The sequence below is a fragment of the Gobio gobio genome (assembly GCF_949357685.1).
Source record: "Gobio gobio genome assembly, chromosome: 4".
Classification (NCBI taxonomy): Eukaryota; Metazoa; Chordata; class Actinopteri; order Cypriniformes; family Gobionidae; genus Gobio; species Gobio gobio.
In genome coordinates, this window is record NC_137100.1 from 24,669,671 (window position 1) to 24,687,237 (window position 17,567).

The 17,567-nt window shown below is 38.4% G+C and overlaps 1 protein-coding gene across 1 annotated transcript; it reads left to right on the plus strand.

Moving 5' to 3' along the window:
• The first annotated feature begins 5,329 nt into the window (after positions 1-5,329).
• erap2 (endoplasmic reticulum aminopeptidase 2) lies at positions 5,330-15,672 on the plus strand. Its single transcript, XM_079815515.1, has 19 exons — positions 5,330-5,506; positions 6,572-7,165; positions 7,256-7,394; positions 8,603-8,737; positions 8,885-9,005; positions 9,103-9,257; positions 9,356-9,469; positions 10,453-10,584; positions 10,701-10,832; positions 10,920-10,988; positions 11,132-11,307; positions 11,403-11,482; positions 12,545-12,728; positions 12,882-13,038; positions 13,242-13,426; positions 13,549-13,710; positions 14,680-14,820; positions 14,922-15,003; positions 15,092-15,672. Exons 2-19 carry the CDS (start codon positions 6,672-6,674, stop codon positions 15,236-15,238), a joined length of 2,805 nt encoding a protein of 934 aa, XP_079671641.1. The 5' UTR covers positions 5,330-5,506; positions 6,572-6,671; the 3' UTR covers positions 15,239-15,672.
• The last annotated feature ends 1,895 nt before the right edge of the window (positions 15,673-17,567 follow it).

The following is a 17,567-nucleotide window of genomic DNA, read 5'->3' on the forward strand; positions in this document are numbered from 1 at the left end:
GGCAGTGAAAAGGATTATCAAGTTTCTGTCATGTGATTTCACACCCGCCATGGAATTTTTCCATCGGTGTGTTGCTGTGCCAAAATACTCCATGGCTGTGCTAAAATGAGAACACAAAGGCCTGTGCTGCTAAACACACTGATACACTTATGTTGGCATCAGGTTTCATTCATGGGGTAGAATAACTCTACAATTCATGGGCTAGAATAACTTGCAATACAGCATTTAAAAGGAGTAGGCTACAATATGCTCATTGATTTACCTCACTGTCTCAACACAGAGTTCCAACATTATTTGAATTTCAGAATATTTGTTGGACAAATTATGTGCTTTAATATAATGAATTAGTCATACAAAATGTTCTCTCTGGTGTGATATGTTGTATTACTTGTGAGAATGTGATGTAGAGTGTGTTTCCAAAGATTCACACCTGTTTTATGTTGGTTTCTTCTGTGGTGTGAGAGAGATAATATCAACACCAACGGCTGTACCTGCTGCGGCTTTGTACATCTGGATGAAATAAAACTGCACTTTCAAAGAATGTTTTGATCAGGTATATGCTTAGGGTGCTTGATCTCTTCTAAAAGTATTTGACATGAAACAAAATAGCAGAATTAATTGGCCATTTGTTGCAAGTCAGATTCAAGTCTTAACCCTCTGTGGGACTAATTATGAAATCACGGCTAGAATGTGTTTATATATATATATATATATATATATATATATATATATATATATATATATATATATATATATATATATATATATATATATATATATATATATATATATATATATATATATATATATATATATATTACATATATTTAAGGCTAAAAAACATTTTCTAAAGGTTTTCTACATCTGACCTTTGACCTTTTTTAGGGCGCTGTTATTTATAAATGACTACGTCCTGTTCGAGTAAATTATTTTTGGCAAATTGTCTGAAACTTCATACATATTCAAATGTGTTTTCGTGTTTTCTTAGTGATTAAAAAAAACATATTCAAAAGCTTTATTAACATTCAAATTAATCTTGTGCTACTAGGCCTATGTTTCATTTGGAACTTGCATGTTTAAATGTAAAAAAATGATAAATCTGATGCACAAATTCAGATGTAACTTCACTGTCTGCAAAGTAGTTAAACCATGTATTAGTGTTTCAAAAAGCATTAAAAACATGGTTTCTTTCTTGGAATTCCATAGCAATATGCACTAATATCTAGTTGTGACTCGAAGTGCTTAGAGTGCAGTGTTATGTTGCAGTATTTGTCCTGAAAAGTAAATGTGATGTTTGTTACCTCAATAAATTTAAGGTCATTCCTATTTTATGTTTTATGTTCTATTATATTAACATTAAAAACAGTCTTTTTACGACTAAAATAACAGTTAAGGGTAAAAAAAACTGAGTTCCCAAAAATTAAAACTGAAAAAACGGAATTTGGGAAAAAATAAAACAGATTTCATAGGGCCCTAGGAGTGTTGTTGTTATTGTACATAATATGTATGTATAAATTATGTACAAATAAATGAATTATATTCTTCTTTACGTTTGTTTGTTTGTTTGTGTGTGATTATATATGAACCCCCCCCCCCCCCCCCCCACAAATATCTCCCTAATTCTGAGGTCCTAAGGTTGGCAAGTATGGTGAAAATCAACAAGACTTCTTTTTCAGTGTAGCCCACACTTTCCACACGTAACTCGATTTTGACCTGTTTAGTCATTATTTTTGGTGCATTAGCTTGTCAGTGTAGTGAAGCAAATAGGCAGTGGCATCTGTCCTGACTGTTGTAACTTGTAGTATAGATCACATCTTCTAAACTGGCATAGGATAATGTACCAAAATGGTAGCCTAGAAATCTAGACGCACACCAAAGCGGCAGCAAATATAGTTTGCAGCCAGGGTCGTCTAGCAACTCTCCGTTGGCTTGGGAGCTGGAAAAACCAAACTCTGGTCAGGCCAATCACATCGTGTATAGAGTCGGTGGGCGGGCTTAAAATAATGATGGCAGAGTTGCGACGGTTCCACATGCTACTTATAAACAAAGAAGCTGGCGAACAGCGGACTTTCGAATCGGCTTTGGCCACGACTCTGGAAGACTTGGAGTTAAGCTTTTCTTTGAGAAATAACGACACTGAAGTCATTCTTAAAAAAGGAAGATGTGTTCTGAGTTTTGCCGACCGGATACGGCAAAAATTTAATCTATCAACTAGCTCCGCTTCACCGTCTCCGTTGCTCTGGTTGGTTGTAGCGCTATCCTATTGTGTGCAGAGGGAATTTGAAAGACAACCGTTTATCCCACATCTTGATGTGGGTCTGGCTTGTCAGGCTACCAAAATGTCTGACTTCCACAACAATCTATGACTTGTATTCTCCATCTCTGCCATCACCCTCACTGCTTCTGTCCTCCTTGATCTTCAACATTCCTTTCTTATGATGGCCTTATTTTCAGATGCACTACTTTCACTATCATCAATACTTTCTGGAAAATGTACAGCTTTTCGTCTCTGTTGTCTAAAAAACTTCATTAACATCAACATAAAAGGTAGAAAGGTTATTATACTGCCTGACAGTACTGAACAATACTGCCAGCTACACAGAAAATAGGCTATATATCCCCTAAAAGGACTTGTCGTTTATGCATAATGCATATATTTTTTGGTCTTTGAGTTATTGTGCATTATTAATGAGCATTGCAAATGACCAAAAACTTTAGAAAACACATTTGGATGTTTTTAAAATGAATGTATAATGTATTTCCTAAAATGAACTCACAATGGAGCCTTGACAACATGTGACCTAACATGTGCTAATGTCTCTTTCAATTCCTTGTTGCCAAAAATGCCAAGCACATGGCACATAGATTTTAATTGTATTGGCTGAAGGGGATGTCATATGATAATACTAAATGTATTTTTGTATTGAATATTTGTATTGTATTTTAAATACAATTTCCTCCAATGTCCTCCACTGAGACATCAGAGTCTCAATTTATATAAATAAATTAATATTTTTTTGTTTTATTAAAGCTACACTATGTAACTTTTCCGTCCACTAGAGGTCGCCTGTTCAAAACAAAGGCGTAGTTTGATGACGCCACGTTTGAGCGCAGAATCTTGGGATATGTGGTCTTCAACTCACAGCCGGTGGAAAAGGGTCAGGATAGGACTCGGGCAGAAATCATGTTCATGGATGCGATTATTAACATTACTGTAGTATGAAGCAGAGCAGGACCGAGTGTTGTGGAGCTGAGCAAGGCCGCAGGAGCGATTGAAGAGCGGGACTGTTATTATGGCATAGTTGCCGGCGGGACTTTTATTATGACACGGTCGCCGGCGCCACTTCCTCTTTTCCAGTCATGAGTATGAGGTAACGCAACTCTGTTTATCGTATTAGATATATCTGAGTGTGTTGAAGAGGAAGTTATGACGTTCGCTCGGCGGCTGCTATGACACTTGTTCACACTGCAGTGAGATTACAGCTTTTTCTGCTAAATAAAACCGGAAACCGAGGGTAACACAGATATGATGCAATCGACAGGCGACTCCCTCAAACGCATAGCTCACACGTCCCGGTTCCTTGGTTAAAATAGCAATTTCTCACGATTTACAAATAGTTGGAAACATTTGGGATATTCTAAGTACTCAACTGAACAAAATATATACGTAACACAGGCCTATAGTGGTTTTTGGATATTTTACTGCAAAAATCTTACATAGTTCACCTTTAAGTATGCAAAAAAACAATTATGCAATATTACACAGTCCTTTGCACTTTCATTATTTATTTTAAGATGTTTCATTTATTATAGTGTTGAATGTAATATATAAGATTTATTTTCCACCCACATATTAATCACTGAACATCAAAAATAACAAAAATAACAGAAATGTCCAAGCGCCAGAGCTGATGTCTGAGCCAAAGATCGTCCCAGAGCCTGAGCCCAGCGGAAAATCTGACCAGGTGCATGAGCCGGCAACATTGACCATCCCGTTGGGACTGCTGGTGGAATATGAGGAGATGGAGTGGAGCCCTGTCCCTTCTATGCCTGTTTCGTCACCTGGCACCATGCCTGTTTCTTCATTCTCCACCAAATTATTGATGTCTTTGATGTTCCCATCCTGCCTACCATTCCCACCTCCAGAGAGACCGTTCCGGTCCTTTGTATGTGAATCGGTCCTCCACCTCTTTAGCTAATGACATTCAGCTTCTATGTCCCACTGTCTCTTCGGCTCCATGGCTCTGCCTGGGTCTCCACCACCATCAGCTCTGCCTCAGTCTTTCATCCCCTTGGTTCTGCCTGCCAAGTCTCCACCATGGCTCTTCCCTCTCGTCCTGAGGTTCCTGTTGGGGGTTCCGCCCTGGCTCCTCCTACCATTGTCTCCTCTCTGGCTTTTGCCTCCTTTGTCTCCTACCTGGATTCTCCCACTGTTGTCTCCGCCCTAGCTCCTGTGGTTGTCCCGTGTTCCAGCCCTTTGTCCTGCATCCAGCCTCCTCCCACCCTCCTCTGTTGGACTTTGTATATTGATGTAGTAAGGCGCATAGTAGTGTAATGGAGGCCAGCTAGTAGTTGCTGTGCGAGTAAACCTCACTCCTCTGATCTCAAGAGATGCTCTAGCGACCAATGTTTGGGGTGGCAGCCTTTAGCCTCCTTGTTAGAGCGTCCGACTCTTATGCCGGCGGACCCAGATTCGAGTCCCGCTTGAAGCGGGCGGTTCGAACAGGAGGGGTTACATTGGTGCCATGACCCTGATGAGAGTGAGGTTTAGGGGGGTGAGGGTAACGGAAGCCAGCTAGTAGTTGCTGTGCGAGTAAACCTCACTCCTCTGATCTCAAGAGATGCTCTAGCGACCAATGCTAGGGGTGGCAGCCTTTAGCCTCCTTGTTAGAGCGTCTGACTCTCATGCCGGCGGACCCAGTTTCGAGTCCCGCTGGGAGCGGGCGGTTTGAACAGGAGGGGTTACAGTTACGCCTTTTTGAGGTGGGGGAAATATTACAGGTGATCTGGTCTTGTGTTTGTTTTGGGTGAACTTTGCATGTGTTTAGTTCTTTTCTACATGGTTTTTCATTGATTTCATTACGTGTTAATTTCTGATGTTAATTTCAATTATTAGTTTGCCTGTGTATTCTTATAGCCTTGGTTTGGATTCAGTCTTGGTCCGGTCTCTTCTTGTTGGTTTTTCCATTCATGTTTTTGGAGAGTTTGTTTTGTTACATTTTGAGTTTGTTAATAAATCGAATTCCTGCTGCGACTAAATCCAGCCTTTTATTTTACCTTGCTGCAACCACTCGCTGACACACACATGACCTGGCTGTTTGTACATGTTGATGGCTCTAGGTCATTCCTCTGCTCGGTGGCTCGAGCCCCACTGTGTTGTCATTTGAATACAGATACAGAGACAGACAGCACATACTCGGCAGCTGCTGCACACCAGGAAATTGTGGGCAGGACAAATGAAAGGGAAAATGAAAGCAGCCGACACAATGATACAGCTGAAATTCAGGTAAAGACACAATACTGAACGGTTAAAATTAGTGTGTTCTTTAACAATGCTGTTAGTAGATGCTTGTCCTACTTTATACAGAGACCACATTATAGTGTCACAAACGCATGCCAGAACAGAGCTAGAGATCGTGTACTTTATAACAGCAGATGTCAATGTATTAACGTGAACAGGCTATCACTTTACAGAGTGAGGTCAACCGAGAACGCTCAGCACTGCTCTGTTTTGCCATGCATGTTATTTTAGGAGCACTTGATTGTTGTCTTTTATTTTAATTAGCATTTGGATCATTCTAACATGTGCTAACAGTGCTTTGCCAATGGCACATGCTCAGTGTGAAATGTAAAGTAATGATGAAATGTGCATATGGGTCATTCAAGAGAGGCAAACAAGAGGCAGAATTTTCAAAAAAAGTGTTTAATATGCTATATTGCGTAAAAAAAATTGAAGCTTATTGGTACCACAGACTCCAATAAAGCGTGACTTGTCAAAAATATATGAAAATGAACGAGAAAGGATAAACTCACCATTTACTCTTCAGATCAACCATCACGTGCAATGAGCACACAGAAAGAAGTCAAAATTGTATTCCCTCTTTTCTTAAAGGGATGATATCCATTTTTGTAACACCATTTTTCTTAAAATATAATAAATGATGTATTTTTAAAACTAACTCATTTAAGTGTACATCTTAAAATGTATGTTTGCCATACACTCTGTTAAAATGTTATATTGTTGCAATTACTTCCCAAGATAGCTCTTTGTTTAAAGTGGGAACATGTAGATTTTTGTTAATATCTATTTTAAACACAGATCTTTATATCAGTAATTTAAAAAAATAAAAGTATATTTTAACAATGCACAACACAGTTTTACCTTACAAAATACAAATATGCAAACATTTTATTATGCATATTTTTTTTTTCATAAAGTAGAGGGACACCACTTGTCACATCAAATGAAGAATGGCCCATACGGTGATTTATTGGTATTAAGTGCTGTAAAGACAAAGAGAACTTCAATTATTTACACATGTGAGCCTCAATTTCACTTTTCTCTCCACAGGGTACAGTGACTGCCAATATCTAACCATTCAAAAATATGAAAGTGATCGCCATCCAATTCAATAATACCAAAAACCAATAACCACAAGTTATATTTCAATATGCATCTCTTGTTTTTAATCCTGCTCTTTCTGGAGTCACACTTTTGTGTCCAGTCTACTGACAGCAATAGTCCTGTTGGAGAAAACATGGCCACAAACGGCCTTCCTTTTCCATGGAGTAAAATGCGCCTGCCAAACTACATAGTGCCTGTACATTATCATCTGCTTATTCATCCCAATCTCACCACGTTGAGGTTCAATGGTTCTGTGAAGATTGAAATTGATGTACAAAACAACACAAACTGGGTGGTGCTACACAGCAAGAACCTTAAGATCTTCACAGCCACTGTTCTGAATGAGCATGAGGCCCATCTGTCAGACAAGGTGCTCTCTGTGCTAGAATATCCTCCACATGAACAGATTGCCATCTTCTCCCCAAAGATTCTGACTTCTGGGGAAAAATACTTCCTGTATTTGGAATTTGGTGCACCATTAAGTGATGGGTTCTATGGATTTTATAAGAGTACCTATAGGACAAAAGCAGGAGAGACAAGGTATAGTTAATTTTTTTCTGAAACATAACATTTCTTAAATCATACATAAGCATATTGCAAATATTTGTTAACAAATTTTCCCCCTTAAAGGGTCCTGGCATCCACCCACTTTGAGCCCACATCTGCCCGCATGGCATTGCCATGTTTTGATGAACCCACTTTCAAAGCGAATTACACTGTCAGAATAAGGAGGGGTCCATCACATATAGCTTTGTCGAACATGCCATTAGTAAGCTCATTTCATACATCTACTTTACCAATGTACACTGTAAAAAGTGGTAACCTGTAATTGTTGTTTTAAAGAGTTATTAATAGAAATATTAGTTTTGTTGGTATAAATTAATGTATTTATGTTTATGCAATGTGATGTTAAATAATATGTCTGACTTGAATAAGTTTTTTAGGTTACCAATTTTTAAGTGTCCAGACCCATTTGTAGAATCAAATTTACTTCAACATTTTAATATTAATAATTGCTAATGATAATGGTATATGATTGTTTGGTAACACTTTATTTTGATGGTCCCTTTAACACATTTTGTTGACTATAAGTAACTCTGCAACTATGTATACATGTCAACTAACTCTCATTAGAGTGTTAGTAGAGTATTAGTAGACTGGCAAAGTTACTTATAGCTAGTAGAATGTCTGTTAATAAATATTAAAGAGTTAGCAGATATTAAGCAGACGGTTTACTAATGCTCTAATGAGAGTTAGTTGACATGTAGTTGCAGTGTTACTTATAAGCCCCGTTTCCACAGAAATTACCCGGAACAATTTGTCCCAGGAACTTTTTTCCCCCAGACCTGTTGTTGTTTGCATTTCCATCACGGTCTAAAGTACCATGAAGATTAGGTAAAATTTCCGGTGACGTGATTACGCACGACTTTCCAGTTCTCGCTGGATTTCGTCCCCCGCATATAAGCTTGATATAAGCCTGAACCTTGTCGCCGGCCCATCGGTTGTATTTTTTTAAACTCCATTGTTGATTCGAATAGCAAACAACTCTTACTGCAAGCAAATTGTAGTTGAAATAAAATGCTGCATGGAGTCAACCAATCAAAATGCTGCGTGAACTCAACCAATCAGCATGTTCAGCGGCCAAGTCCCACCCCCAAAAGTCCCTGAACTTTGAAAAAGTACTACCTCGCGAGTAGGGACTTTTTGAGGGGGACATTTTTACCCGGAACTACATTTAGACCCTGGTCCCTGTGGTCGAAACACACCAAGGCAACAGAATGTTCAAAAGGGACCATTAAAATAAAGTGTTACCCCTAAACCAAACCCAAACCCTAATGTAATAAGTACATGTTATTAATCGGTACTTAATGTATAATTACACTGTAACAAGGACACCTTAAAATGAACCAATTGTTTTATATGAAACCTTTTTCTTTTTTTTTTATGAACAAATACATCTTTATCTTTACTTTACAGGAACAAACTGTGGAAATCGGCAACGGTCTGTTTGAGGACCATTTTGAAGCGAGTGTGAAGATGAGTTCATACCTGTTGGCCTTCATTGTCTGCGACTTCAAATCTGTTAGTGGGCTAACTGCAACTGGAATTAATGTAAGTAACTAGAACTTAGAGAGGGTTAAAAAATATGAAGTAGAAACGTGAACACAGCTAATTTTTCTGCTTTGTATGAAGTTTTCATTGCAGGCTCTCAGGTGAGAAATGCATCTTGACTGCATCTTGTTTTGTCTTCTCCCAAAGATTTCTATCTATGCAGTTCCAGAGAAATGGCATCAGACGCACTATGCTCTCGAGGCTGCTTTGAGGCTTTTGGAGTTTTATGAACAATATTTCAACATACTTTATCCCCTGCCAAAACTGGGTGAGTACATCTTGCATTTTCTTGACCTTTCCTTCTAAAGTTTCATTGCATATGTTATATGATGTTACATTGATGTTTGTTTTATGATGTGTGCCAGATCTGATAGCTATTCCAGATTTCCAGTCAGGCGCCATGGAGAACTGGGGTTTGACTACTTATAGGGAGACCTCTCTTCTGTACGACCCTGACATCTCATCAGCCTCCGATAAGCTCTGGGTTACCATTGTGATAGGACACGAGCTAGCCCATCAGGTTAGATATAAAATATGTTTTTCTTCACCTCATCTGTTATTATCTTTCTTCAACTAAACCAATGAAATTACATGTAAGTCACTTTACCTTTTTTCCAGTGGTTTGGAAACCTGGTGACTATGGAGTGGTGGAATGACATATGGCTGAATGAAGGCTTTGCTCGATATATGGAATTCATCTCAGTTGGGACAGTATATCCAGAGCTTAAAGTTGTATGTCAGAGCTTCAAATATCTCTATCTATAATGTAAAGGGCAACGTAACGCCGCAGTCATTATTGCAGAATAAACCGCAATAAGTAATTAAGATTGTATCACACTGACGTGGCTTATTTTGCAATGATGACCCACTAACATCTATCTTATTACACAGCTACTCACCAAATATATAAATACACGGATATTAAATACCAAACTGAGTTGCAATATATACGGTAACACTTTAGTGTGGGGAACGGATATTCACTATTAATTAAGACTTTTGCCTTAATAAACTCCTAACTTACTGCTTATTATATTTAGTAAGGTAGTTGTTGTAGTGGTTAAGTTTAGGTATTATGTACGATTAAGGGATGTAGAATATTGTCATGTAGAATAAGGCATTAATATGTGCTTTATAAGTACTAATAAACAGCCAATATGCAAGCTAAACAACAAGTTAAAAATAAGAATTGTTACTAAAGTGTTACCGCAATTACTTTATAATTTTACCTATATATCATCTTAAAGCTTCTTCCAAAAAAAGAGCTAATTTTAACCCAGCTAACAGGGAATGGTCTAAGAACTTTGGCTAATGTTCTCTCAAAGTTATGAACAAACGTTCTTCCAGTAACGTTAATAGAATGTTCGTTCAAAGTTATCTGGTCTTTAATAATGTTCTAACATTATTATACATCATTCATGGAAGGTATTTTCCTGAAAGGTTTTAGTTGGACGTTCATCACATATAACGTTCCCATAATGTTTGCAAAATTATAACGTTTCCTTAACGTTCACATAACCAAGATATAATGTTTTCATAACTTAATATGAACATAAGCAAAATGTTCATAAAAGAAAACAATTGTAAAAAATCAATCATACTTTGGCCAAAGTGAATCAAGTAGAGAGCAGAGCAATAAATTAAATAAATATCCACACTAATACTTCTGTAGCTAGTTTTGAACAGGGTCTCACATGCTTTCTTTTACATGTTAGGAGGACCACTTCCTGGACACCTGCTTTGGAGCTATTGGACGGGATTCTCTAAATTCTTCCAGGCCAATTTCCAGTTTAGCCGAGAACCCTACTCAGATAAAGGAAATGTTTGATTCTGTGTCATATGACAAGGTTGGAAAACACTTTAGCAATGTTAAAACATTATCACTATTGCAGGTGAAGAGGAGTGCCAACTCTGAATTATTTTGTTTCATTTTATTTATCTACTTCATTATTGAATATTTTAGGGAGCATGTATTCTCCATATGCTAAGGCATTTCTTGACAGATGAAGGCTTCCAGAGTGGCATAATTCGGTACCTTCGGAGGTTCAGGTACAGCAATGCCAGAAATGAAGACCTGTGGGACAGTCTTATTAAAGTATGTCACTTCTTCGTCCTCTGCCTTTTTCTGTCATACATTTCTAATTCAGCATCACAACAAAAACTCTCTTCACTCTCTGTACAGACATGTTCTGAAGAGGAATTTACAGCAGGAGAACACTGTTACAGCAGTGCTCAAGCTACTAAAAATGCGGTAAAGTGTTGCATCATAAATAAAATATTAGGTTTTTGCTATTTAACATTCACAGCACTCCGTAAACACAGACGAAAGACATGCTTCAAAATGTTTTCTTGCACCTTGAAGGTGATAACTCTTTGTGTAACTCTACATTGCAGTATCGTTTTGCTGGGGAGCACGTAGACCTGAAGAAAATGATGTATACTTGGACGCTACAAAAGGGCATACCGCTGGTCACAGTGAAGCGGCAAAAAAGGAAACTTTATATTGGGCAAGAACGCTTCATAAAGATAGTCCTGCCTGATGATCCCTCATGGCATTCACTTCAAGATGGGTAACAACACTACATCGTTTCTTTCTTTTATGTTTTATAGTTATACTGTATGCCATAATTTTAGGTAAAAATGTCTCTTATATGACTTTCCATAGCTATCTGTGGCACATCCCTTTGACATATAAAACAAGTCACTCTGGCCATGAGATGAAGCACATATTGCACACAAAATCAGGTAAGATTTGGGGAAAAATCAATCACAAATATATATATATATTCTATATAGAGAAGAAACTGGTCTAGTTGCCAATGTGGGTTGCACTTTATTTTACAGTACGTGTACTTGCAGTGTACTTAAGAAAGTACTGTGTAATATAAGGTAACTATATGGGTTAAGGTTAGGTTTAGGGGTACTATCAGGGTTAGTACCTAGTTATTATCCAGATATTGAAATTACTATAATAAGTACATAGTATGTACACGAGGAACAGGACTGTAAAATAAAGTGCTACCAAAATGTGTTTTCTCCAGCAGTGGTTTAGTATGTTGGTTAAAAAAAAATTCATCTTAAATGTTCCCAGGAGTTTTTCATAAATGTCCCAGATGTGGGCCAGATCTGGGCCGACACTTACTAGTTGCTGTCTGGGTTTCAAACGCAAAATTTAAGTGAGGAGAGTATTTAAATGAATCATGCAAGGTGATTTACTAAAGTTTTACTTTTATTTGCACCATTGTTTACTGCCCAAAAAAAGCATGTCTTAAACCAGACACTAACTGGTTGCGTTGGTCATAATGGAAATGATCTGGTTGCGTCTGGGTTCTTTAATTTGCACGTCGTCAGTATATTACGCACAGAACTTTTTTGAAATTGCGCTTACTGTTTACTGTTTAGTAAATCTGGCCCATATAGTGTAAAAATTAAATGTATCTTTCTTCCTGGGAATATTCACGGGTGTGAGAAGTGACAACTAGCCCCATTCTCCCCAACAAACATACTGTACGGTCACTGTGATTTTGTTGATCCTGGAACAACATCTGTCCCCTAAACTTAACCCTATCCATGATATATGCCTAAAATCAGAGTGAAATGATAGGTAAATAATATTTATGTAGGAAAACCTAACACCTGGTTGTAAACCTAAATTTCACATAAACTGTAAACTTCTGTCCCTTAAATCTGATTGGTTGATTGGAATTTTGTTCCAGGATCAACAAAGATGTTGATGGGAATACTGGGTAAAATCACGTTCACCTGTACGGTCTATACATTTTATATATACCAATCTCTCAAACTCAGATGTGTTGACGCTGGATGAGGAAGTAGACTGGGTGAAGCTCAACACTGACATGAATGGATATTACATTGTTCATTATGATGAGGAGGGCTGGAACGCCCTGACAGAGCTTCTAAGAGTAAACCACACTGCTCTGAGCTTTAAGGACAGAGCCAGTCTCATTCATAACGCCTTCCAGCTAGTCACGTGAGTTACTATGCAAGTCCACTGCTCTCATAAAGCATGTCTCATATCACAGGGAAAACAGGAAACTCTATAATAACTAGCAAAAGGAGCATAATTGTATTATCCTATGAGCTCATTTGTAGTGTTATTTATTTTCTGTTTCATAATTTCCAGTGCAGGACGACTGTCACTAGACAGAGCTTTAGATCTGATCAATTACCTGAAGTCTGAGACCCACAATGTTCCTCTCCTGCAAGGGCTCGGCTATCTACAATCATTCTACAAGCTGATGGAAAAGAGAAACATAGCTGACGTTACTCATAATCTGAAGGTATGACACAAACATTTCCTGGAGTCTAATTGAATTTACTGTCCTCATTCCTCCACATATCCGTCAAAGAGTCTTTCATTTCAGGAAGGCAGCTTGCAGACCCACCCGTTGAGTTCAAATGAGATCCTCTGAGATTTCTTGTCTGAGTTTATTACGTCTTGTATGTGCGCACAGCCACTTTATGGTCTGGTTTTGTCCTGCAGACGCACATCTTGCAGTATTTCAGAGGTGTGATTGACAAGCAGTCGTGGAGTGATGATGGGACGGTCTCAGACCGGAGACTGCGTGAAGAGGTTCTTTCCCTTGCATGTGATTTTGGTTATCCACCTTGTTTGGAAAAGGCTAAACAGCTCTATGATGGCTGGGTGGAATCCAATGGTACAATCAGGTGACTTGGCAACACAGTATTTGTTTCTGCAATGATACCCTCCAAAATATATCACATTTTTAACATTTTAAATGATTATGGCAGAAGATTTCTTAACACCTAATGTTTTACAAACTATACAGCTTACCAACGGATGTTTCGGAAACGGTTTACATGATTGGAGCCCAAAATGACAGCGGTTGGGCCTACCTTCTGGAAAAGTATGGTGCTTCCATGTGTGAGACAGAGAAGAGCAAGTTTCTCTCAGCTTTAGCAAGCAGCAAAGACTCTGAAAAACTATCAAGGTACATTGTTATCAACACATTAAACATCATATGTACAGTGTATGTACACTAACATTCAAAAGTGTGGGGTCAGTAAAATGATTAATGTTTATTCATCAAGAATGCATTAAACTGATTGTAAAAACATTTATGATGTTTGAAAAATATATATATATTTCAGATAAATGCTATTCTTGTAAAAATGTATATACAAGAATGTTGGAAGAATAAAAAAGCAACGCAACTGTTTTCAACATTGATAATAAAATGAAATGTTTCTTGAGCACCCAATTCAACATATTAATTCATTCAGATTACCGTGTCCGAATCCACTTTTGCTAGTTTAACGATGGAAAAAAATGGTCGGCGCGACATACGCGTGGTCCAATAGGGTTGTACCTAGTCTCTTAATGAGTCATGGGTGTGTTTTAAGCGTAATGTGCAATAACCAATCAGAGTCTCATTTCCCATTCCCTTTAAAAGCCATTTGCGCTTGCACCATGGCGAATGCGCTATTTACGTGGTGGAATTTGACTGGTGGAAAGACTGAACACTTCTCCAGAGAGGAATCCTTTTATTTTTAATATTTAAAAAATTTTGTGTGCTGCTGCAAGTCCCTGTGTGTGGAATAAGCAGAGTGTACGCGCGTTGTGCATCCGCCTACAGGCGCATATTATTAATGTGCCCTTTGAATAACACAAAAAACACCCAATAATGACTTTAGACCAGGTTTTTGTTGGTCAATGGTGCAGTCGTTTTCAGTTGCCTGAAAATAGCAATGTGCTGAACACACCTTGTTTTCAGACCAGCAAACCCAAGGGCGAACAGATGGGCGCGAGTGCATTTGGTATTTAAACAATGTGGTGCTGGATGTGAAAATGATAACTGCGCTGAAACTAGCAAAAAACACTTGCGTTGCGTCTGGCGTCGGGTGTATGATAGGGCCCTAAGTCTAAATGAATGCCTTGTATGTCTCCATTTTTTCTGTAGGTTACTACAGCTTGGAATGGATGGAACTGTAATAAAAACACAGAATTTACCCAGTCTTATATATATGGTGGCCAGAAATCCAGTGGGTCATTTTCTAGCATGGAATTTTGTGAAGAAACACTGGAATGAACTAGTAGAAAAGTAGGTGCAATCCACTGCTTCTTATTTAGGTTATAAAGCTGTTATATAGCTCTAGTTGTGATTTGTTCATTATGAATAAGGTACTCATCTCTCTATCAAAGGTTTCCGCTGGGATCTTTTGGAATCAGAAACATCATTGTTGGCACTGTAACTCAGTTCTCATCCACAGAGGAGCTGAGAGAGGTGGGTTGTTTATATGTTGTTTAGAGGGAATGATCAGCTAGTTTTGATGGTTCATTTACATGTTTCTATTGATTCTTTTTGTGTTAAGGTTGAGGCTTTCTTCAAGTCTGTCTCAGAGCAGGTATCTCAGCTGCGTGTCACACAGGTGGCAACGGAAAATGTGGAGAAGAACATAGTGTGGCTCAGAAGGAATCTAGAGACCATGAGGACTTGGTTGCAGCAAAGACTCAATTAAATCATGAAAATCAGACCAACATTTCAGACTAGTATAATGTTTTTTTATATTAATCAGTGTCTGGATCAGCTCAGAAACTCTACGTGACTTTCCAAGGTTTCTATTATTTTGCATTTTTTAGATTGTGTTTTAATTTTATTTGGTAACGGCTTGTATAATGCATGATGTGTTTGCTTTTTCTGGTTTACTTTTATAAAGAGGTTTAAAAACAGATATGCTTTTTTCAAACCTCTAATGGTTTTGCCTTTGTGTTTTTCTCTGCCTTTGATTTGTCTCATGACAGCTGTGCCACATTTTGTACCTAATGTTAATAGGAGACTGCCTATTAATTAGTGGCTTAAAATCATACTTGAAGATACTGAAAATGAATGCACTGAATAAGGTTTGGAAAAAAAACAAAAAAAATCAATAAACATGTTTTATATAATGAATGATGCAACTGAGTCCAGCCTAAAAACAAAAATGTGTTCTTATGAAACATTAGTCAATGACAGGAAATGGACCTTTATTTTGACCTCTTGACTTCCACTAAGCTTGTTTGTTATTATCACAATCACTTCCATACACCACAAAGTGATGTTTCAGCAAGAACAATTAGATAAAATAACTGGTAAATAATTTGGAATTGATTCAATACACTACAGATAAACTAACATAACACGCCACAGCGATCCAGCACCCACACCACAAACTCTGCAAAAGTCCTTTAAGGACCTTCAACGGGCAGGCGTAAGGCACCCAGGTTTAAAAAGTCTCTTGTGTGTATGAATTTGAGCTTTTTATGGTAAGACTGAAATTGCACACAATTTGTTGCTTGCACAGATAGTCCCTTGCATGGTGATTCACAGTATTTGTTGTCTCTTTTAAAAGTAAGTCTCGTGTTTTTGTGAATTTTTAATCCATTTAATACTAGAACAGGAAACTTACCAATTACTTTTAAACTTTATGTAATCCATCAATGGCACTTTTAGCGCATGGATTTGGACCGCCGTCGAGAGGATGCGCGCAACCCTAAGCGTAAACCTCGGCTAATGGAAGAGGATGAACTGCCATCATGGATCCTGATGCAGAGGTGGAGAATGAATGAAAAGATTTTCGGCCGGGGATTTTGTCACCGCAGAGATGTTGACTACAGCGACGCGTTGACCAAAAGCAGTGGCTGAGGGTTCGCTGCTTGTGTTATTTTCAGTTCATTATAGTCATACCCATGACAAACATGTAAAGTGACACATGGCATAGATATAATCCCATCCAGATGTTGAGAGCTTTTGTTACCATAGCAACAGGCTTGATCTTTTTGCTCCAAACAGAGCAACTGGACAGCAGGTAAGTCCATTTCTTGTTTGGGTTTGGTGTTCTTAAACAACATAGAAATACAACCATAGAAAACTAAGGGCTTAAATACACACAGAGTAATCAACAGAACTAAGAACAGGTGTGGATCAAATGAGTAACCATGGAAAGAAACCAGCAGACAGAACTCAGTCAAACTAGAGTATGGCAATGAATGGAAATGAAACCAAAACAGAGCTAGACCGTAACAGAGGATACTAATTGTGGCAGTTTCGCGAATGTAATTTTTGCCCAATCTCGCCTGATCCTGATCTCCTTTTCATTAAAGGGGGGGAAATGCTGTTTCATGCATACTGAGCTCTTTACACTGTTAAAGACTTGGATTCTCATGCTAAACATGGGCAAAGTTTTTTTTTTAAAAGTTGGACGTTTTCTGTTCCAAAAATACTCCTTCCGGTTTATAAGTTTCGGAAAGTTTTTTTCGAGTATGGGTATATGTAACGTCAGATAGGGCGGAATGTCCTTGTACGGGCCGTACGGGCTCTTCTCCCGGTAGGGCGCGCGTGCGACTAGAGCGAGAGAGCAAATGCACGCCCATTATAGCGCTGTGCTCGGCTTTAGGGAAGCTGGCTGCGCTGCAGTCATAGGACGTCACAAAATCAACAATGTCAACAAAGATGTGTGTTTTTGGTTGTCCGGGAAACCCAAGACAACCCTGTACAGCTTCCCAAAGAACCCAGCGTTAATGGGGTCCCTGCATTTCGGCGACGATCGTTTTATAAACAAGGCCCAGTTCAGCTCCGGATTTGTAGCTCGTCTAACGCTGAAAGATGGAGAGGTAGATCTGATTTTGGATCATATATGTGTGGCTGAATCCGATTGATCGCCATGGTTTATTTTAGGATAACGTTTTTTCCACGTTTAAGGATATCACAGCTTTCTCAGCTCTCAACGCAATCGCTGCACGCTCGTGATTCTTTAGCTCCGCCCACACGATACGACTCCAGCCGCTCGTTTTTTTCCGGAAAGACTACAC

What these genes read in the sequence shown, in the direction of transcription:
- erap2 (XM_079815515.1), top strand. Translation starts at nt 6,672, where the DNA reads ATGCATCTCTTGTTTTTAATCCTGCTCTTTCTGGAGTCACACTTTTGT. An exon ending in TATATCCAGAGCTTAAAGTT is followed by an intron (nt 9,470 to 10,452) that starts GTATGTCAGAGC and finishes TTTACATGTTAG; the next exon opens with GAGGACCACTTCCTGGACAC. An exon ending in TGGCATTCACTTCAAGATGG is followed by an intron (nt 11,308 to 11,402) that starts GTAACAACACTA and finishes GACTTTCCATAG; the next exon opens with CTATCTGTGGCACATCCCTT.